At 41.2% G+C, this 22,777-nt stretch overlaps 1 protein-coding gene across 4 annotated transcripts in view; it reads left to right on the forward strand.

Annotated features, from left to right (window-relative positions):
* COP1 (COP1 E3 ubiquitin ligase) overlaps window positions 1–22,777 on the forward strand; it is a 135,041-nt gene that overhangs the window by 79,915 nt on the left and 32,349 nt on the right. For all 4 annotated transcript variants that reach the window (XM_062602221.1, XM_062602222.1, XM_062602223.1 and 1 more), the window contains 3 exons: window positions 10,389–10,506; window positions 14,368–14,492; window positions 15,607–15,767. In XM_062602221.1, the coding sequence (XP_062458205.1) occupies window positions 10,389–10,506; window positions 14,368–14,492; window positions 15,607–15,767 (404 nt within the window). The remainder of the gene's footprint in view (window positions 1–10,388; window positions 10,507–14,367; window positions 14,493–15,606; window positions 15,768–22,777) is intronic.

Below are 22,777 nucleotides of genomic sequence, written 5' to 3' on the forward strand. Positions count from 1 at the left end.
TTAAGTAATGAATTGGATCACCATCTCCAAAATATATAGTATAAGAAGGCTTATATCTCCTCAGGCTAGTGAAGCAAAAGTAGTTCTAGACTAAAATCAGGTTTGACTGATAATTAGGTCCTCTGCTGCATATTGTAATACATATGGCAGCAGCCTGTGCTTCTGCTAGAGCCAGTTTGGCTGTTCTGAAGCCTGTTTGGTTCTTTTTGTATGATGTTTGCTGATAGGTAAAAAACCTTAAAGCTGTTGCTTCATAAATGCACTCCTAAAAATCTTTGGATTTTCCTTTTCATTTCTATTTTTCTTAGTGTTTCAAGCCCTTATGTACATGATCTTGATCTCTTGGAGCATGTAGTGCCTGTGAGTCTGACTGTGCTGCCCTCTCCCTCATCACAGCTCTGTGACGTGTACTACTTTTGAGTCATTCAAGAGCCAGAGTTGACATGGGTTTACAGTAAGGACAAATACTGTGTGCAAGAAGGATCTTGAACTGAGATATCCATTTAGCAAACGAGGTAGTACTTTTGGCTTCAGTAGATGTATCCAGCACTCATTGTGCAAATTAGAATCTTGTGCTCACATGCTTCATGTGCTCATGTGAAGTTTCAGTTCTTCTGAGATGTAGTCCATCTAGACATCATGGATTAAAGCATCCTTTACTATAAAATTACTGTTCTTCACATATTCTAGGTGTTATAAAGTTTTGGACATCAGCCTACACATACTCATGCATGTAGAGTCATGCATGTTACATAGTCGATGAGAAAAGTTGAATTAAGAGTCTGAACAGTAAATAACACTTTTTTTTTTGCCTCATTCAGACATAAAGAATGCTTTCTTCCAAAAGCTCCAGGTTGCTACTGCTATTGTCTTCATTTGTTTTATAGCATTAGTAAATCTTCCTTATGTGTACTGAATATTTTTTTCTCCAACAGTCTGATAGAAGGCAATCGTTGAATAGCACAGCATCTCTCTGTCCCTTATTCCTTTGAGAAATCTCTGTAGCTCTTTAAAATCATAAAGGTCAAAGTTTCAAAGGCATTCTAGAGAAATATCTTTTGCTGCCCCTCCCATCAGAGCCCTTTTCTCAACTGATTAAGATCTCTTATGTTTTATGTCTCTTCCTTCTCTCCTTAATATGAGACAGGTTATTTAGGGTAGAGGTTTTATGGGCTGCTGTTTCAAAAGCTTTAGACAAGTCAGTAAAAAAAAAATGTCCCCAGTGTGTAAAGACCATTATCCATAACCTGCCAAATGTCATCTGTAACTTCAAGCCATAGGGAATCTGTCGCATACAAAAGCTAAAAACTCGGTGGTTTCCATCAAGGCTGCTGTTCCCCTCATCTGTTCAGCAGAGGGAGATACAGATCTTCAGTGAAATGCTAGTGTTGTTATACATTTAAAAAAATAATAAAAAAATAGTAGATTTGGTGTTAGAGAAGAACATCACTGTCTGAAGCTGGGTATAGTCTTTGAGGTGCTAACCTAAAACCTTCTGCTGTCACAATCCTGAGCCTTTCCTTGATAGAAGGTGCTTATTGCACTGTTAGTTTTGCCAGAGATTAAACTGAGGCTACCAGACAAACTCAATCTAACCTTAACTCTCTTTAATTCAATTTTCCTGGAGTGAGACTTTCTCATGTTGCTTCCTTTGTTACCTGCTAAACAGAGCACTGTTAGGCATTTTCCTTCTCAAAGCTGTGCTCTTCCTTCATTTAAATGAAAACCTGGGCTGGATTTGTGTTGGATTCCCCAAGTATGGTTTTTTGGATGCTGTTGCCCATCATCTTTATTGCAGTGAAGGAAAATGAGACTGAGTTATCATTCCCAAATACCCATGTACCTTCCCCTGCTTTAGAAGCTTTCTTTCATCTCCTCGCTAACATCACAGACTCTGTGGCTCCTCACTTAAAAGGTTTGTGGTGTTTTGGTTTGGTTTTGTTTGGGTTTGTTTTTGGTTTGTGTTTGGGTTTTGTTTGTTTGTTTGTTTGTTTGTTGGGTTTTTTTTAAGATTTTACCACCAGTGAAATAAATCATACAGACTTTGCTTACTCTTTTATAGTCTTCAGAGCATGCTGTAAGGGAAGAGCACATGGGGGAGGCTTTGACCTGCAGAGAATATATCTATTGAATGCTTTTCCAAAGTTCACTCCCTTTTGAGTAGCTGTTGAATGTTTGACACCGATGAAGACTGGGTCTGCAGGAGTTTGGTACAATGGTGTATGAGACCATTTGTCTAGACAGAACTCTAATAGCAAATATGAATGAAGTACTGCATGCCAAGTCATCTCAGGCACACACATGAAATACAAAATAAGGGCACTGTTAAAGTTCACTGCTGTGGACCAGTGTGTTGCTTCTAGAAGAGATTGCTGAGATTTCCCCCAGGGCAACAGAATATGGTTATTCAGAAAGAACCTGTTCCTTTACTGCAAAGGGAACTCCATGTAGAAAGAGGAGGAAAAGGCAAATACATTAAACGTGTAATTTTATCTTAGTTATAGAAACAAAGTACTTGCAATTTCTGCTGGAACAGAAAATTGTGAATACAAAGCCATATCCAGCAAACATTTTAATGTGCCTGTCACAAAGGCTTTTTGGATAAAATGTGCTTGTTTTATTGGGTCGTTTGTTATTTGTTTGGGTGTTTTTTAAGGGAAGGTAGAGGCAGGAAAAATAAAAAAATGCCAGTTAGCTTTACCTGCACTGCAATGTTCTACAGGGAGCTGTCTGGGTGAAATGGATTTATTTCTTCTCTCTCCTCCTCCTGTGATTTGTTGTCCAGCAGCTGGAAAACAGCACACTGCATTCTTCAGCAAAATGCTCTAGGTAGTTTTGTCTGTCAAAGGTTCTTTGCTTCAGGCTGTATCAAACTCTTACAGTAAGGGAAGTACTTTGTAAAGAGGGCCCTGATGTGAGCTCACTGGTTTCAATATTATTTAATTTCTTCTTCATAAAATTCTTGTCCTAATTTTTGGTGCAGGGCTTTGCTCCCTTGAATTCAAGTCCACTTTGTTTCCCATCCCTAATGTGTTGTCTTTTCTCTCAGTATCTGCTTCCGTTATGTGGTGGAAGTTATCACAGTGTTTTCTCACCCTGAAATGGCTTGTGATAGGCCAAAGCCTGTGCTGATCATATTACTGATCCATATTACTCTGTCAAGTGAAATAAATCTCCTCATAGCGCTTGGTTGGCTGGAAGGCTTCCTCACTGTTCTTTCTTGAATACTGAAATGCCACCCTGCATTTCTATTGCTATAATAAAGCCCCTTCCCCCTACCACTCCCCCCACCCCCCCCCATTCTTTTCTGCCCTGGAAGAAATCAAAAATTAAAAATAGGGGGGTTTTGTGGGTTGGGTTTTTTTTTTGGTTGGTTGTTTTTTTTTTTGGTGGTCACTGCATGAAAGTTCACCTCTTGTTGAGCTGAATTATTACCAGAGGTGGAGTGTTCAACTGTCCTGTGTCCCCAATATTCTCTCCAGAGCAAGACCCATATATGGATGCTTCAACTCCAGGCTGCCTCTCTGCCACAAGGGAGATTAAATCACCACCATAAACTTTTTGAACAAAGCCACCTCAGTCACATGAACATCTCTAAGTGCTGTTGTTTGGTATTACTGATTTGGCAACAGTTAAAGTTCAGTAGTTCTCAGTTTTCTTTTTTATTAGTAAGAAAAAGAAGTAAAATTAAAGGAGAGCTAAGGCTGTATGGCAGTGCTTCACGCCACCCCCATCATGTGGGAGTAGGTATATAAAACCTGACAGATCTTAGAAGCAGCAAAACAAAACCTAAACATTAATATTGTAATGTTGAGGGGGGGGCTAATGCCTTTCCTCTCTTACGTCAGTAGCAAATAGCTTAAACAAATTTGGATTTAAAAAAAACCTTGCTCCCTAATCCTTTGACATAAGAGCTTTTTTCAAGGCATCTAAGATGAGGGAAGAGCTTACAGAATCTCCATCTTTTGGAAATGCTCAAGGCCTGACTGAATAGGACCCTTGAACACAATTATTTAACTTGGAAGTTGAATCCAACTTTGCATTTGTCCCTTCCTTGAGTGGGAAGTTGAACTCAGTGGATTCCAGAGGTCACTTCCAACCTATGTTATTCTACAGCTTTCAGGACCCGTAAGAGTGCAGTTTCTGTTAAAAACCCGTTTTTGCTTAAGTAGGATTAAGTTTGTTTGGGCTTCCTCATAATTAAATCCTGAGTTGTCTTTGACTAGCCTTTGGTGATAGAGCTGCCTTTGCAGTGAGAGTCTATTTCCTGGTGTGGAGGTATGTAGAAGATCCACTGAAGAAGTTTCACTTTCTTATTAACAGCTTTTTTGTTATTCTTTAGGTAAGTATGCAGTTTTCTAGATGGTTATGAGACCAAGAGGGTGCTGAGGCTCTTACAGATCTCCTGTCAAATTAAAGGCAAATTATTTTAAAGCATTTCAACTTCAAGGTTTGGGTTCTGATAGAAGCTGTCTGTCTTTTCTCAAGTCTTTGAGAAAGAACAGCACTTACTTATCTGGTCCTTGTTCAGGTTTCTGTAAGGAGCAAGGCATCTAATGTGCCATGTCATCTTCACTGTACTGCAAGACAGTGCAGTATAGCACATTGAGTTTATTTTTAAATCAGGATGTTGCTCCTTTTTATGTCCTTACTCCTCACTAGCAGAAGAATAAGTTTTTAATGGTGGGAACTGAGGTTGCATATGAGCCTCCTGATTCTGTTTCCATTTTTAGTCTAGCCAAAGGTTTTATCTCTGAAAATGCAACCTTCCTTTTGTATAGCAAAAATTCACACTGAGCCTGGCTGAAAGAGACTTTTGTCTAACCCTCTTGATGTTAAAGTTATGTTCTGCTTGTTTATCTATGTTCAACAAAAATTCATTAAGACAGCTTGCCCCTTCTCCCTCATGAAATACCACTTAGAAGGATGGCAATGTGTACTTTCCTTCTCACCCAGAGACACTTGAAACACAAGCTTTGGTTGAACTATTGGGCTCTGGACGCTTGAAGGAATAAGGATACGATTATATTTTCTTGCTAAAGTTGCCTAGATACACTTCTAGGTAGCTCTGAAGGCTTTATTCTGTGCACTCTGTGTGCTGAGTAATCTTGCTTACACATGGTATACAGAGAGAAAACTAGTAAAGATCATTTTCTATAGGTAGTTGTTTAAATATTGATAGTTGAATTTTTGCTGACCCCATCAATATGCATTGAGCAGTAGAGGCTTCCTTCGGTATCTCTGAAACCAATAAAAGTAAAAATTAAATGCCACAAAATCATGCCTCTCATATTTTTGCTAAAAGGCATTTTGTGGGCTTTTTTGTGCCCTGCTATTTTGTTGCTCTTTTTGTTTATTCAGAATAACCTAATTGGATGTGAGCAGAGGTATCTTGCACCAAACTTGCTCTGACTCAGTTTAAATCTTGGGAAATTCATTTAAATACACCCCTCAAACTATAAATATCTTTTGTTCTTACTACCAGTGTACTGTTTCACTGGTGAGAACAGGCAGCCTTGATCCAAGCTTGGAGTTCATATGGAGGAAAACAAATAGATGAAGGTGAGGGACGCAGGACTGCAGGCTGTAGCCAGAGCATTAAATACATGAAATGAGCTTGACCTCTAAGCTTGGTATTGAAGATCTCTTTTAGTTGGTATGGGGGGAAAAAGAAGTCCAAGATGTCCTTAGGCAACAGGAGACTTAGACAAGTTTCACTTGCTAACCCTACAACTTTGGTTTTGAATACAGGCATCTTGGCTGTAATATTCATCTGACATGTAGTAGCATACACTAGTAAGTAGCAAGTAGACTTAAGAATAAGTCTGTGAGCACTGAAAAATCCAAGTAATGTAAATTACTTATTTTTTTGAACGGATCAATAATCTAAATATTGAACAGTTGAGAAGTAGATATTTCTAAATGATTGAAATCAGAAAAATAGTCATTGATTCTCCAGCAATCCAGTTTTCCAGAGGAGAGCCACATAACCTTTGTATGCAGCTCTTGGGGCTTTCTAGTAGTTACATTCATTGAATGTAAAACTGTTGCATTGGAGGTAAATTTTTATTCTGCTGTCCTTGGCTTGATATCTCTTCAAGTAAGTGGTTATTGGTTGAAAAAAGCCTGGGGGGGGTCTTTTGCATTAGTACATGCTGGTTAATGTTTGTGGTGAAGGTGGGTGAAGCACATGGCCTGGAAGATGAATGTTGCTTAGAATTGCTGGGTACATGGAGAGCTGGATTGCTGTGCTCCCTGGTTTCTGTGTGCTGTCACCCTGCACATGCCAGTACTCATAAAAATGCTGCTGTGATGATATTTCTTAACCACTTGCATACTCTTTCTGGAGCTGCTACTCATCACTACATATTAAAAGCTTTGCAATAGGTGATGTTAAACCTAAGAATTTTATTAACATATCAAAGTGTAAGGAGGATCACTTTTGTCAAAAACAGACTTTGTTGTTCTTTTGTTGTTGTTTAAAAAACCAAAAATCAAGAGCAATTCAGTCTTTCTGAGCAACTCTGAAATTACTTAAGATGCATCTGGCTCCATTAGCAGTTCCCAGCTCTCCTATTTTGTTTTTGTTTTTGTTTTTTTTTTTGGGGGGGGGGGGGGGTGGGGGGGGTGGGTTTTGGGGGGGGGGGGGGGGGGGGGGGGGGTTTTTAACCTTTCTATGATTGTGTAACTGCATCATTAGTTTGTTTGCTGCATCCTCACCTCTGCAGTCAAGCTGAGTCTGAGGGCCAGGATTGAGAAGTTGCTGATCACTTCACCTTTTATATAACAAAAACATCCTTTCCTTTTGCCCTGCGCCTGCCAGCTGGAGTCTTGTGAATTTATGAGCTGCCAAGCAATGAGGGATGCCATCCTTTGCTGATGCAGGTTATATTTACTGAAGAGGTGGTGAGATCCTTCAGAAGTTTGGAAAAGTCTGAATTGTTTATTAGCTGTCACCAGACAGCTCAAAGGTGAAAGTGGCAGTATCTTAAGGGAAGTAAGCAGTTCTTGAGCAATCTGGAAAAGCACGATTTAAAACTCAGGATTGTGGTCAGAGACATCTCAGCAGCAGTGGCAGAGTTTAGCTGCCCTTTTTGCTTTCTGAGATAACTTTGAAAATATATAATAAAATGCAGCCTGCCAGCAAACATTTGAATTCAGAAGGCACAGCAGCAGAATTATGTCGTGCTCAGCTTCTGCAGTGACATTGAACTAGACGAGAACTGCTTCAGAGTGTTTAATTTAAGGTATATATACATGTTCTATTCCATTATCTCATATATATTTCAATTAAGCCTGAACACAGAAGAAAAAGTAAAGCAGTGAGATGCTGCTGCCCAAGGGTTAGGTAGGCATGAGACTTTTAACTGTGGAAATGTCATTTCCAAGTTGGAATTGTTCTAAGTGAGTTTCCTGTTCAGGGTGGAAACTGTAGAGCTGTAAAAAAAAAAAAAAAAAAAAAAAAAAATTGCCAAGTGATGATTTTAGTGCTCATGTTGGAGGAGCAAAACAAGAAGCAAATACTCCTGTGCATCAGTGATTAGTGGTGGAGTATGCTCCATGGTATCTCAAGGATGCCAAGGGCAGGAGCTAGTGGTGGGGGTGCTGGATGAGCTTACAGGCCTTTGCAGAACTTGTGAAGTGTTTGATTTCCCTCAGTGCTCACTCTTTTCTTTATCTTCAGAGGCCTCTTAGGACCAATTTATTTTCTGAGCTTTCCAGAGCATGCTGCCGTCTTACCTTGGACTTGCTGACATGCCTGGGATGCTGCCCATCGCAGACAATTTCAGCTCGCCAAACTCCACCAGGCAAGGCTGCTGCCAGGGTACCTGGGAGTTGTATTTTTTCTCACTTAGCTTAATTTTTGGGCTCTCGCCTTCCTCAGCAGATGGCATTTTATCATGTTTTTGGAAAGTCCATATGGCCTACAAGAGACAGTATCTCTTTAATTGTAAAACACAACCACCTGTTCTGATTTTAATGAATGCAGTGAGTGTTTGTCTTCATGTATCTACTTAAATAGCTGCTTCAATTGAATTAAAAAAAAAAACAACAAACCACATACAACTCAATTGGGCATCAACACTTCTGCTGCTGAAATAATCAATTAATAATTAAGTGGCTAATTTTAGAACCCACTGGCTTGCCCATTCCCTTGGACTTTGTGATCAGAGCAGACAGTGATTGATTGCCCTGCCAATGCTGAGAGGCACATGCAGTGCAGGGGCCAGATGCCGGCAGGCTTTGAGCTGTTTATTGCAATATTTAGAAGGTGAGTGCAACTTCATGTCTGCTCTGCAAATGGTCTTGTCTTCCCTGCTATGGCTTTTTCCTCCCTGCATTGCTCCAGTTGCTCACATGCAGCCATCTGCAGGTACCCCTCTCAGTGTCACCCTCTGAAAGATAAAATCCGGTGCTCAAAAGGTATCCTAGTGACTGGCCAGCTGGAGAGGAGTTTAAAACTGTAAGCAAAAATAGGCTTGAAAGCCTTATCCACTAACTGGCTTCTAATAGAAAGCCCTACTAGAATTACTCTGCTCACTAAAATCAAAACAAGTTAATTGTTTTGAAGCTTTGCAGCAGGTCTGCTGGCCAGATGAGAAAATGTGGAGTTTTTTGGCTTTAGTTTTTCAGAAATAAAAACTTTGGCACCAGGATGCCCAAATCTTAAGAGTGTTAATGCTTAATTCAAAGTCCCATTGAAATTTTACCCTTGTATGGAATAAGCCTGTTGCAACATCATCTTGTTCTGCAGTTAATTGAAATACCCAAATGGTAGGAATGCACTGGGATTTGGGTTTATAAGTGTTAGGTTCTGGAGGGTTAATATCTCGGAGGTGGAAGAAACAGAATGCTTAAAGGAGTGCTTGAGGTGTACAGCACTTCCCAGTTTCAGTGTTAGCAGTAATGGGTGCAGTAGCTGCTGGGTTTCAACACAATAGGGTAATTCAACAGTTCAGTGTAAGTGGTAAAAAAAACTTGGAGTGGCTCTTTGGAGCATCTGCTGGAGAAATCTCTGAACCCATCATATTACACAGAGAACAAGATTCTGGAGACAGAGAGGAAGTTGACTTCCCTGCTTACCTGTTTTACAGGTGGTGTTTCTGACACAGACCCCTGTACTGCCATGGCTACCAATTAGTCTGTTAATACAGGGGAGAAGCTACCCTTGCCAGTCTGATGGTGATTGCTGTAGCCTGACTGATGTAAATCCAGTTACCTCTCAGACCACATAGGATTTTGAGACAGCTGGGTGGTGTTCGTATGGCTGAGATCCCTGCTTTGAAATGCTGTAAAATACAAAAATAACCATAGCTATTGGCATTTAAATTCATTTCTGTGTAATCTCTGTAACAAACTTCCATTGGCAGTGTGTTATTTCAGAGGGAGGAGGGTCAAAGCAGTTTTCAGCTGATGTGTGGGTATCTCAAGTTGAGAAAGGTGTCTAGCTCTATTTCCTTGCATGTGCGTGGCCTTCCCTCCCTGTGCTTCCAGAATAGCAGGGAATAATATAATGAAGTTCAATGTTAAAGTCTGAAAGTCAGGACGGGAGAAGCTTATTAACCTTATTGACCTGGAAAGAGCAGTGGGGATGTTTGGGGCTTGTATCTCGTGGGTTTTTTTATTCTTTTTTGGATCTGGTGGAATTTTCTATTCTCATCATTATTATTATTATTATCATTATTTTCTTGGGAATTAAAATTTAGTTACACAGAAAATGTATTGCTAATTCTGTTGTGAGTCCTTTTATGTAATTGTGGCACTGCAGCACATCTGTGAATTAAATTTTAAAAAGAACTGGAATTTAATCTGTTCTCTCATTAGCAGAAATGCTAATTCTCTCTTGCTAATAAAATCAAAGGAGGGAAGCAAAAACCAAAAGTGTGGAGATTACCCATTTAGAGTAAGCATGAGAAATTTAATCCCTGTTTTCCAAGATCCAATGTAAGTAGCAACAGTTTTCCAAAAGAGGACAGCTTGAGGAGCAGAAGGGGGTGCAGAGTCTTGGAGAAGTTAATTGGAGTGGTTAGGCAGGGAGCCAAGAAAGCATGCAGAGGAGAGCTAAGAGTCCTGTTAGCTACTGGCTTCACATGGGCCTAATAGGGTTTATGGGAGGACACATGCAGGGAGTATTTGCACACACATGTGAATGCACCTCTTTCTCTTCACTGACTCTTTGAAAGGCTGCTTGCACCCTTGCAGACTGAATTTGGAAGCCATTTCAAGAAGCCTGCTTGAACATTCCTTGCTATAGAGCAGACTGTTTATCCTAGGTAAGGCTGTAAGTGAGATGTGGAAGCTGCAGGCAAGACTTATTGTGAGCTATTAGAAGTCCCATGCGTCCTTCCCAACTGATTCATTTTGCCCCTTTACTTTCTTATCTCCAGATCACTGTGTTCACTACTACGATCTCCGTAACACTAAGCAGCCAATCATGGTGTTCAAAGGGCATCGCAAGGCAGTCTCCTATGCAAAATTTGTGAGTGGGGAAGAAATTGTCTCTGCGTAAGTATTGCCTTTTATGTAGGCTAAAAACTTCGTAGCCTTCGTTTTCTGTCACTCATCGAGGCCATTGCACAAGTTCACCTGCGTGGGTAGGAGCACTTGCTAGCTGCAGTGCTTTTGGGAAGCAGTTTGTTGCTTTTTTGTAAGACAAAATAGAAATTAATTCCTGGTGTCACTTGGCTGTGCTCTGCCTTGTGAAGCTAAAATGCTTAAGAGGAATACGAAGACAACTAGATGCAGCTCCTGACCACAAGCCCAGACTTTGGGAAGCTGCAGATGGGTTCTCCGTTTAGGAAGTGCTCTGTGTGCTCCTGACCAGAGCTCTGTTGTAGAGAAGGGTGCTGGCAGAGCCCTGAGGATATTAATCTTCAGTAAAACACAGCTGATGAGTGACAGAAGCTATCAAATGGTACTGCTATGTTTAGGAGGGGTTTAGCCACAGCCTGAAGGGACCTCAAGTAGAATTGACTGATCTGTTCTCTGGTAATTTATTAATCTGTTCTGTGAAGGCCCTTTTTAGGGTTATGCTTGGATTAGAAAGTAGGCATAGACAAGTTGTGTTTTGTGGTCCTACCTTTTTAGCCAAGGTAGACCAAAAGGTCTGCTATGGAGGCCCTAAAGAATAATATTCTGCAGCTTCTGTCCAGTTACATGGCTCAATGTGTCTGTCCCAAAGCCAGATGTGACTGCCTCAGTGCTAGGTAGGTTTTCAGTCATATGGGAATGAGCGTTTGTCAGATTACATAGTGAGAGGTTTGAATGAATGGCTACAAGCCTCTTCAATAAATCAGAGATGAGCCTCTCTTACACAGTGGGGAAAAACGCAAGCAACCTGGGGGAGGGCTGCAGGAAAGTCTTTGTTATCAAAATGCGTGTGTGTAACACCCAAGGGCAGCAGGGATGGATCACAGGGATAGATCTAGTCCCATAAAGTACTTCTGCTCTCTTATACCAAGTCAGTGATTATCCAGCTTGGCTTTGCCCCATGTTTTCACACCATTTGCTTTAGAAAACTGGAGCCAAAGCAGAGCATTTTAAGGTGCACTCAGGCTGTTAATGAGTTATGCTGAGCTGTGTAGTAGAAGATTCCCTGGTGTCTTATGGTATTGTTTATATTTAATCAGCAATTTTCTTATTTCCTTTAACGATATAACTCTATATGGGTGCAAATTCATAACTAGAACACACAAACTTTAAATTTAATGCTTTAGACCAAATCTGGATAGTAAGATGGTATTTGATAGAAGCAAAAGGAGGCTAAGAATGTTTTACAGACCTGATCAAGTGAAGCATCATCTGTGGGGTGTTTCGGGACAGTGACCCTGTCCTGCTTGAGCTGACCACCTGAGAAAGTTATCCCACAGTCACAGGGAGGAATATCAGTAGAACCTTCAGACTTTAACAGGCAATGATGGGGTGAGGGGACTAACTGGAAGGTTCACCTATTCCTTTCTGCATGAACAGAAAGAAATGTCAGAGAGAGCAGATTATTTTTATATCTTTTGCAAATTGAGGAGAGGAGACAGCAGTAGTGCCTTCCTCAAAATCAAGCAGTAATTTTCTGGTTTTTTTTTTTTATTTTTATTATATGTTTATTCAGATTCTCTAGATTTCTAGCTAAAGCTGTTTTATAGATTACATTGATTTAGTTTGCCTTGTAGAGCTGGTTTTTGACCTTAAGGATGTTCAAAACTGCTTGGTATTTAGCACAACTCATTGATTGCAGTGCTGATTTACAGAGAGACAGATTTAACAGACCAGTGCATCCATGATATTTTTTGGAGAGGGTATGAAACCAGAAGAGCAGTGTAACATCAACAGGATCAATGACTTCTTCCTATCCTTGCGGTCCAGTGGCGAATGACTTTCTTCTTATATGGCATGCTACCCAATGCAAACATAGCTAGAGCTTGATGGGAAATTGTTAACAGTAAAAGCATTCCATTAGTAATAGATCTTTAAGTGGTTTTATTTTAATGAAGAGGTCTAAAATGTATGCTACTAAAATACAAAGGTTAAGTGCCTATATATGTGATGTCTTCTTGATGGCTTAGCCAATAGCAGAAGCTGTCACAGGAATCTGACAGCTTGTAGACAAGGAATTAGTGTTTTGCTGCTTTACCCTGCCTTCAGAAAAGTTTAGTTTTCAGGCAACTCTGAAGCCTTTAAAAGCAGTATTATGGAAGCTGTATTTAAAAATACAGCTGTATTTAAAAATACAGCTGCCCTAATAGAACAGAATGCACCTCCCTGTACTTGTGGGCCAAAACAGCAGTAGTGTACGTTTTTTGCCCTTTCTGTGAGCTATGCTGCTATTGTGATGGTAAGGACAAGAGAAGGGAAGGGATAGTGGGCAGCAGTGTAGAGTAGGATGAACATGGAACAAGCATCAGGCAGAGAAGCAGAATACTCTGGTTTTGGGCCCACCCACTAGTCAAGACCTAGGATGAAGAATGCACTCCTGCTTAAGTCACAGTATTACAGGTGAAGTTCATACCTGTGTACTGATCTGACCTCATACTGTTATTATAAATGAGCAACAAATCTTGCCGCAGCTTCTTTATCACTCTTTTGTCATTCCAGCTGTCATTGAGGGCAGGTAAGGTTTTTGCAGTAATAGTACAAGGTGCATCTCTCCACTTTTGTGCTGTATTTTTAGGTAAATGTGACATAGGTGCAGGGCTAATGTCTTACGATATTGGCAATATTTGGGTATTGGGTGGGGTTTTTTTCCCCTTCAACTCTAAATATTCAGAAAGCAGCAAGGTTGGGTGACAGAACCTGCATGAGGGGAGTGTGACCTACTTCCCTTCCCTCCCACCCAGAAGCCTGATAGGCCCTGCTCCCAGTATGTTTCAAATTTAAGATCAGAACAGCATTATGCCTTTCCTCAAGGGTGTTACATGGGGGTCCGATCCCACCAGATCACTATTTGTATCCCTGCTGTGGAATGTTTCACTATAAGTCAGCAAGTGCCAAAATATCAGAGCCTGGCAACTTCTAGAGAGTAACGCCTGTAAAGTAAGAGAGGGTCATGTCCCCTCAGGTTTGAGGGAAGAAATTAATCATGTATCTTACTGAGACCTGGGGTATTCCTATGTCGGTTGAGCAGTGACAGGCAGAGGAGGCTATCTCTCTCTTTTGCCAACGGGAAAATGTTTGCAGGGTAAATAGAAACACATTTTGAAGGCAGGTATGTTTGCGTGTGGGGGAACAATGGAAAACATCAATTTTGTTTTGGCTTTGCTGCCAGGGTGAGAAAAGTGGAAGTTGGGGATCTGTATCCATTCAGTTTCAATTACATGAGAGAAAACCACATTAATGCTAATAGCAACTCTGAGACTCCATAGGTTTTTATACACTGCTGCTTGGTATTGCGCAGGAGGAAGAGAACATGCTTTCAGAGCAGCTTGAGAGGGAGGAGACTGCTTGCTTCCCAAGTTCTGTAAAAGCATGAATGAGAATTGCAGCCGGCATGGAGAAGGGAACAGATTTTGTCCATGGTGTAGAAGCTTTAAAATAAATAAAATCAGTGTGTCCTAGATCTGTGAGGATCTAGAGGAGTCAGTGATAGCCCAAAGGCTGAAGAGTTCAGTGGAAGAGTGTGCAATTGATAGGAGGAAGGAAGAGTAATACTTGAGGAAGTTTTACTCAATCATAATGCATTTTGGGAGGCTTCTAAAATAACATGATACATTTCCAAGCTCAAGCTGAGTTGCGTATGATTGAAAGTGTGATAAATCTCCTGGAGTGCACTAAGACTTCCTATGCTTACATTGCAAGTAGGGTGTCAAGGAGCAGGATTGCAAGCAAGTTGTTCCGGCTGCGTGGCGGAAGGGTAACTTTAGGTATCATTTTCAGGTCAACAGACAGTCAGCTGAAACTGTGGAATGTAGGGAAGCCTCACTGCTTGCGCTCCTTCAAGGGTCACATCAATGAGAAGAATTTTGTAGGGCTTGCATCCAACGGAGACTACATTGCCTGCGGTGAGTAGAGCATCCTGACAAATGCTAATGGGACTGCTTGGAGCTGGTGCTTCTCTAGTTGCAAAGCACTCCAGCAGTTGTGCTACCTAACTGCATGGGCTTTTTAATAAAGGATTATTCTGAACCTCCAACCCTCTTTACCTTCCCAGGGAATGATGTAAGGAGCCCTTACCTAAGGGGGTCTGTTGTCAGTTTCCTCCTATTTCAGATGAGTCCTTTGTATATGATGATTCAGACTTGCTGTCACCAAAAATCAGCTACTAGTGTAGCTGCTATTAATATGAGTTATGTCTTTCAAGTTTAACAAGTGACATAAACTCCTGCCTCTTTCTAAGGAAGGGCAGTAGCCTGGACCACACAAGGATCCTGTACTTGATAGTACAGCATTCTGTGTGACAAAGCAATACACCCTCACTGTGAACAGCTTCCTTGAAGACTGAATTATTCTGCAGCAGTTACCCATTTGGCCGTTTCTGTCCTTTCACCATATAGGTTCTTAAGTTGGACTGTTGAACTTCTGTAAATCCCCAGGTGTTGGTGGGAAAGCAGTGACAGACTGATAGCTGGGATGAGGAGGACAGCTGTGCTAGCACTGAAGGGAGGACCTGTGTATTCTCTGATCTCTGTACAGCTTGCAATACAAAAATTGGGAAGGATTTCTTGATAAAGCCTGCATATTGTCTAGTCTCTCTTACTTAAATCTCCACAGACCAAACTGTCATACTTGATTACAGCAAGAAAAACAAACACAGTGCTACCTGCCTTTGAGCTGTAATGCCAAGCAGGCTGGGTGTAGCAGTATTTCATGTGGTAGCATAGATGCTCTGCTCTGCTCAAAATGCTCTGCCCTAAGGAAGTTATGGAAGACAGTTGGGATCCTGTATGTTTTGCAAGTATGCTGCATGCTGCAGATGTCTTGTAATAAAACCTGGCCTTGTTATTAAGCATCACAAAAGTTTGGCATGGAGTGCTCCCAGTAGCCAGGGCACCATGAGCGTGATAACTACAAGGAGGAAATGTCTGTTCTTGTCATAAACAGTGAAAGAGCTAAGAAGCCTTATTTCTGTTCCTGCTACCAGAACCTAATCTTATGTATTTATTTTCTTAATTCCAGGAAGTGAAAATAATTCCCTCTACCTATACTATAAAGGCCTCTCAAAGACACTGCTGACGTTCAAGTTTGATACAGTCAAAAGTGTCCTGGACAAGGACCGGAAAGAAGATGACACAAATGAGTTTGTGAGTGCTGTATGCTGGAGGGCACTACCAGATGGGGTAAGCTTTCTGCTCAGGCACCCAGCTGGGTCTGAAAGGGATGTCTCCTGCTTTCTCATTAAATAGCATTGCTGAGGGTTTGCACTTAGTATTTTCCTGTTTATAGGTATTGCAATTTAACATGAAAACATGAAGATCTGAATGGTGACCGAAACGCTGGGGGATTTGGGGGGAGCAGGGACTACTGTGCTCTTAACTCTTCCACCTGGGTGTTTGAATTTCTCTGCTTGGCATCTGAAATCCCAGAAGCAGAATTGTATTTCTGGCAGTGTTTTTTGTGGGTGCATTAGCAGCACCTGCAGATACTTACTCTGGAGCCTTATCTCAGTGTTAGTGTGTCTATATGGGCTTGGTCATTGACATACAGCCCCCGTGCTTGGATGAGGAGATATGTAAAAGAGGCAAGCCCAGGCTGCAGACACCTCAACAACTGTTCCAGTGACAGCTAATATATACAGCATGTGTATTAATGTTGCAGGCAGACCTGACGCAGCTTTTGAGAGTGGCCTTTCAGCACGGGGCTGTTCTGGAGAAAAAAAATGCTGCTTTTAAACTCAGAGTGCTCTTGAAAACCTTGCCAAAAAAAAAAAAAAGAAAACAAAAAGAAAAAAACCCAAACCCTTGAGCAGATAACTCTCTTGTATGTGCAAGGGTTTGCAGATCAGATACTTAACAGGCTTGTTGGAGGGGGAGGAAAGGAGCTCATCCTAAGCAAGTCTTCTGAGTAGCTAAAGTGGAACATTGCCTGATTGATGTCCTGAAATGTTGCATTCACAAAGATAGTGTTTTGAATGGGTACCGTCTACCAGTCTGTTTCAATCTGAAGATACTGCCCCCACAACTGTGATTCACTTGTCACTGGCATAAACTCACTTCAGATAGATGTTTCTGAATCAAATCAAAAATAAATCCGGGTGTCTGAAACTGCACTTTGGATTTAAAAGTAAGAAGTGGGCTGTTGTGGTTTGAATAGAGGGCATGAGACTTGGTGATGTAGGGTCACCAACTTGTTTCTGGCTGGGATTTAGGAGGGTTAAGGATACACAGATGAAGAGTGGCTGCTGGAAGTTGTGTCCATCTTTCTGCTGGATAAAAACATGCTGTGGGAGCCTGTGTGTCCAGGAACATCGTTCCATAAGTGTTCTCACTGAAGTGGTTCTGTTTTGCGTTGTCCTGTCCATTGACCTCCTGAGCAGGTTTTCTGTGGGCAATAGACTAACAGTGATGTCTCTCTCCTGGTATTATTTCTGTTGCCATCCACTCCTTATCAGTCTTTTCTCCAATTAATATGCTTTACTCCTAAAGACCTGCTTAACTGACAGACTTTTGAGCTGCCATCAAGGGCTGTCAAGCAGCATGAAAAATATTGTGTGTAATAGTTAAATCAGGCCCATCAAGATTGCACCAAATAACATTCAGGCTTCACTCCATTAAACAGCATTCAGTATCTGTTGCTATTCAGATAATTTCATTTTTTCCATTGTTCCTCTGCTTTTCCCTGGGCTTCTTGTAAATTAGCCTGTTTCTTCCATGGTAGCCACCGTACCTGGCTCTCATTTGTAAAGAAAGCAGCAAAAAGCTGTCTGTAATCTGAGAGCCACTGGCGGAGTGTTTTGCTTCTGTGTTTTACCTCTGCCTGTGGTGTATGCCATCCTGCTTTACATACCAAGTGAGCAGCCTCGCTTGCTTTTGCCAGGAGGCCCTAATGCTTCCTTGCACCATATCTCCAGTCCCCCCAAGATGAGAAGTACTCTTCATCAATACAGTGGCACATTTCTCTTCCCTCCCATACCAGTACATCAGTCCTCTCTGACCTAATTGAGATTTTGCTCATATTCTTAGGAAATCAAATTACTGCACAGCGACAGGTTGCTTATGTCCACAAAGTCTTGCTTGAATGATGAAACTCTTTTGTTCTCCATTTTGATAACTTTTCTTAGATTTGGAGATTTTTGTTTTCAAAAGAGCTTCATATATACAGGCTTTCCTAAAAGCTGTCATTTTTTTTGTGATGCTCAGATGAGCTAGGGGAGGCCTTTGCCTTGCAGTGCTGTCATCATCTGTGGGAATCGGGGAACCCACAGCCTATTTCTGGCTTAATTGCAGGCTTTGATCCTGGATGAGTCACTCTGCCTTAATTTCCTAATTATAAGAGTTACCACACCTACCTTTCCCCACTGGTGATGATCATGCCTGCTCTTCTAAAGGGTGTGCGCATTGGAGCAGCTCCAGTCTAGCAGCCATGCAGAGCCCAATGCAGGGTGGCAAACCAGCCTCAGAACCACTTTATACTGCTGTAAGCATGCTGTTTGTGCCTTGGTTCAAAGCTGTTTCACTTGTCTCTGTGCCATGGTCATTGGGTCGTAGCTTTGGTTTGCTACCTGGAATGTTTCTGAGGAGGGTGGATGCAGGCACTGTCTGCCAGCTTTTCCACCAGGCTCCCCAGTGGAGCAAACTTGCTTTGGTTTCCCTACAGTATTGCTTTCAAGGATCATTCTTTAATTAACCTTTTGAGATGAGTAGGTTTCAGATCTGTCAGTTATCTTGGGAAGCATGAGTACACGTACTCCACTTCATGCACTTAAGTGCAAAATCTTGGATCCTAATTAGAACTTAACTTAAACTTTCAGATGAAATGTCATTGATTCTTTCTTAAATCTATTTTTATGTAATTCAAGTTTTATTTCCTCCTGAGCCAAAGTCAAGCTGTGCCAACCGCCCTTTCCAGAACCCATTTTCCTCCCTACCGCTTCCCCTTGCTCTCCTCCACCTTTGTGTTGGCTTTCGTTTGCTTACAAAGACAAAGAGACCTTTTTTCTAGAGCTGTCACTCTTCCAACCACAGAGGTCCAGCCAGTGCTTTCTTTCCACCTGTGTCAAAGCCATAAGAATAGAGAGAAATTATCTGTAAGTGCTTATTAGCATTTAGCATCAGGATTACCTTCACAGTGCTTTTTTCTAAACATTACCTAGCTTGCAGACTAATAATTTTGTTAGACTCTTTGGGGCAGAAAAACCCAGGCAAACAAAAAAACCCTCTAGCAAGTATGTCAGGAAGCAAACCTTTGCTCTGCTTTTTTCCATGCCGTGTTTTGGACAAATGTAAATAGGCTGTTTAATATGCTTTTAAATAGCACTTATTTACAGTTTGTGTGGAAAACCATTTCTCACTTCTCATTTTACTCCATAAAATGGATCAATATTAAAAGGTAGAGAAAGCTTCAGGACGCTTTTGGCCTAGGTGGCCTGATAAATGAGAGTTACACACAGAGATGCATTTCAGAACCTTTCCTGAGCCAAATCCTTTTATTTTTCCAGTCAAGGATTTTATTATATACCTTTGCCATCCTTTGTTTCTGGCACCTTGACAAGAGTTAGCCAGCTTGATTGAAATGTGAATGTGGTCTTGATGAAGATTGGAAAATACGTTCTTCTATTTCATTAGCATGTAAGCAGATGACGCTCTTGCATATGGGGATGCTCTTGCATAGGGAAAGGAAATTATAGTACTGGTAGTAGCTCGCTGCAGCTAGTTGAGTAGAGATGTTTTATCTATCTTGGGAGGGTCACTCCAGTTATGTCTAGGTACGTGGATAGTAGCTGGAGGAGATTGGTTTGTGCTTTGTTTTCCCTTGTGTCCTACGTGAACTTTTCTCCTCCTGTAAAGGGGACACCTTTCATTTGGACCTGCTTTGCCATCTTGCAGAGTTCAAGATGTGCCTCGTACAGCTATGTTAAAATAATTGCATTTCAAGTAGCCCCTTTCCCAGCCATGGTTAATCTTTCTCAGAAAGAAGCTGTCAAAAGAGGAACCAAGGCTGAACCTGCTCCCAGGGCAGCAAAAAGGTATTACTGCTGAACACAGAAGCAATTTGATTATGTAGATTAAGCACGACTCAATCTATCATAATCACTGTAAAGAAGCCATTTAATTTTGTACCTGTTTGCATGAGTATTCATTACTGCTGATAAGCGGGTTAGGCAGGGAAAGATTTCTCAAGCAGAAATGTCAAGGCTTTGAGACCCAGTAAGAAGATGCAGATAAAAGCAAGAGAATGCCATGCAAATTAGCTTAGGTAAAACTTTATGTACATTTTTTATATCTGGAGGGGTAAAGAAAGGAAATCCATTGAGAACAGTGCTGCAGGCTTTAGCCAGGTCATCTTGCTGCAGTGGGTGGTTGGTGGTACACGCTGGATGGATGCAGAGGTCTCCTGGAGCTTGGACGAAGGCTCTCAGAGCAGCAGCATGGGAGTGGTATGAACGCATCTTCTTGGCCTGATGGAAAGGAGCAGTAACCCATGAATGTGTTTTCTCACCTGGTCGTTGCTTTTCAGATGTCAATTTAGGGGAGTCTTGAAACCAGTCATCTAGCCGTGAGTGAGAGAAGCAGGCTCTGGGACTCCAGGCTTCAGGCTGCCTTTAGGCACTGTCATATGGTGGAAGTATCTTCATAATTAGTCTTGCATCTCTGAACTTCTCTTCATTAACCTAAGAGGATGAGAATATTCCTTTCAAATATTTTTTTTTGGTGCATCTCTTCAGAAAAAATAAGCTTTTCTTCTGATCATTTTTCCTTTCCTTTGAGCATTCTCTTAATGAGGCCTGGCTTGAACTCTTTATATAGAAACCTATAATTGTACCACAATAAGCTGGTCACTTAATAGGGCTATACTCTTGTTCACTGATGAAAAGTAGTCGTCCTTTGTTTCCCAGTAGCCTAATAAATGGTACACAATGTATGCAGGAGCTAGTCGGAGACTCTGATAATTTACAATCAGCAAATTGGCTTCCTTCACTGGAATTAATTTAGCCAATACAAATTATTTCAGGAAGTGATTCATTGCCATTTAAAAGCACTAATTAATTTGGATGACTTAACAAAAATTAAAAATGAAACCTCCTTTGTCATTCCCAAATAACCAAATGCTTATTCAGTGTCATTCTTAAGTAACTTGTAGACTCTATTTCCCAGTTGTGTTGGGGCCCCACTCAAGTGAGTCTAGAGTAGGGCCACAAAGATGCCCAGAGAGTTGGAGCACATCTTCTATGAAGACATGCTGAGAGAGTTGGACTTGTTCAGCCTGGAGAAGAGAAGGCTCAGGGGAGACCTTTAAAGCAGCTTCCAGTGAGAAAAGAGGACCTACAAGAGGTATGAAAAGGGACTTTTCACAAGGGTATGTAGTGATAGGAGAAGGGGCAATGGCTTTAAACTGAAAGAGGGTAGATTTAGGTTAGACATTAGAAGGAAATTCTTCACTGTGAGGTGGTGAGGAGTTTGCACGGGTTGCCCAGAGAAGCTGTGGCTTCACATCTTGATAATGTGATCTGTGGCAGTGTTCAAGGCCAGGTTGGACAGGGCTTTGAGCAACCTGGTCTAATGGAAGGTGTCCCTGCTTGTGGCAGGGGGATTGGAACTACATAACCTTTAAGGTCCCTTCCAGCCCAAACCATTCTGTGATTCTGTGATATCTCATAAAACTTGAAATATGATTTTCTGTGGAATTTAGGTAGGGAAACAAGTGAAAGACTTGTTTTTGTTGTTCTGCTTTCTGCTGAAATTCTGTCTTAAAATCAGTGAGAATTTTAACTTCCACTTTCAACTCAACTAGCTGTTCAGATGGTGGTTAAGATATACCTAGGTAATAATCTAAAGCTTATGAGATAAATGCCTGCCTGGAGTGATCAGACCCAAGTTGTCCATTGCCTGCCTCTGATACCAGCTGTGGCACAGGTAGCAGTGTATCTCCAACCACAGTATTTTCAGAGAGGGTGTCTGCTATTTTCTAACTCGTTCTTTATTTCCTTAGACTAGAGTTGGCCTATAGCATTCATGTGCAGCATCTCCCAGACTAGTTTTCTTGCAAGTCATTCTTCGGTGCAGTACCATGCTACTGCCTCATCCTGGAAACACGGTGGTCATCTGTCGTGATTGAAATGCACAGCAGTTTGTGGGAGGCTGAGAATGATCAGCTTTTAAAAAAAGCAAGATATGACTTTTAGCAGGTTTATTCTACTGGTTTTTATCCCCTCCTGAAAATCTTCAAAGATTTTCTTTCCTCCTGTGGAAGCTGTCTAAGCCCCGTGGCATGTGTGCTTGTGAAGCTCATAGCTGTCCATGTGATGGCTTTCCACTCCTCTTGACATGCCCTGTGCTCTCTGACCATTGGCAATGCTTTAAACAAGAAATTTTCTTTGTCTATGTTTTGCTTTGCTGCTTTGCACTTTCTTTAGGTAGTAAATGTATTTTATTTCTCTTCCATCCTACCTTTTTCATGTCTATTGCTCTCTTACTCATTTGGAAGTCTCAAGTCTTCATTAAAAACAAGTGGAACCCAGAATATACTAAGATACATTATATATGCTTGATTTCCCTGTCCCCCCAAATTTTAGCACATTACTTTTGTATACCAACACACTGTATATATTTTTTTTAATATGCTGCTTGAAAACTACTTACGTATGCAGAATAACTTCTGCCTTGCTGATAAAAAAATGTCACAAGTTCAGTCTTACGTGCTTCTTTGTGCTGAACATGCTCATATACTTTCATACCCATATCTCTTCAAATGCTCATTTTCAGCTCTATTTTTTCTGTGGCTTAGGAGAATTAATTAAAAAATACTCAGGTGACTAACAATATTTTAGTCCCTGTCACAATCTTTGGAGTCCAGCTGCAGAGTACTATGTAGGTGGGGGAAAGCGTACTCTATTATTCATGTATTACATTGAAATCTCAGTGTGTTGACACTTCAGGCCTTGTGAAAGACCATCTTGATAATGTGATTATGCAAATGACAGGCTTTAGGAGCAAGTGTTTAATTTTGAGTGTTCTGTGGAAGAAGGAAAAATTTGGTCAATATTCTTTCCTTACTGTTGTTTCCCTGGTTGCAGGGCATCCTTTTGTGCTTTCTGCCAGTGAGGGCAGTTGCTTGCTGGACCGCAGTGCTGCTGCTGTCAAGTGTGGGCAGGGGTGAAGGAAGCCAAGCGATTCCCTGATAACCCTGGCCT

Source organism: Pezoporus occidentalis, unplaced genomic scaffold, assembly GCF_034315485.1.
Source record: "Pezoporus occidentalis ecotype Australia unplaced genomic scaffold, CSIRO_AGI_Poc_V1 ctg76, whole genome shotgun sequence".
Lineage (NCBI taxonomy): Eukaryota > Metazoa > Chordata > Aves > Psittaciformes > Psittacidae > Pezoporus > Pezoporus occidentalis.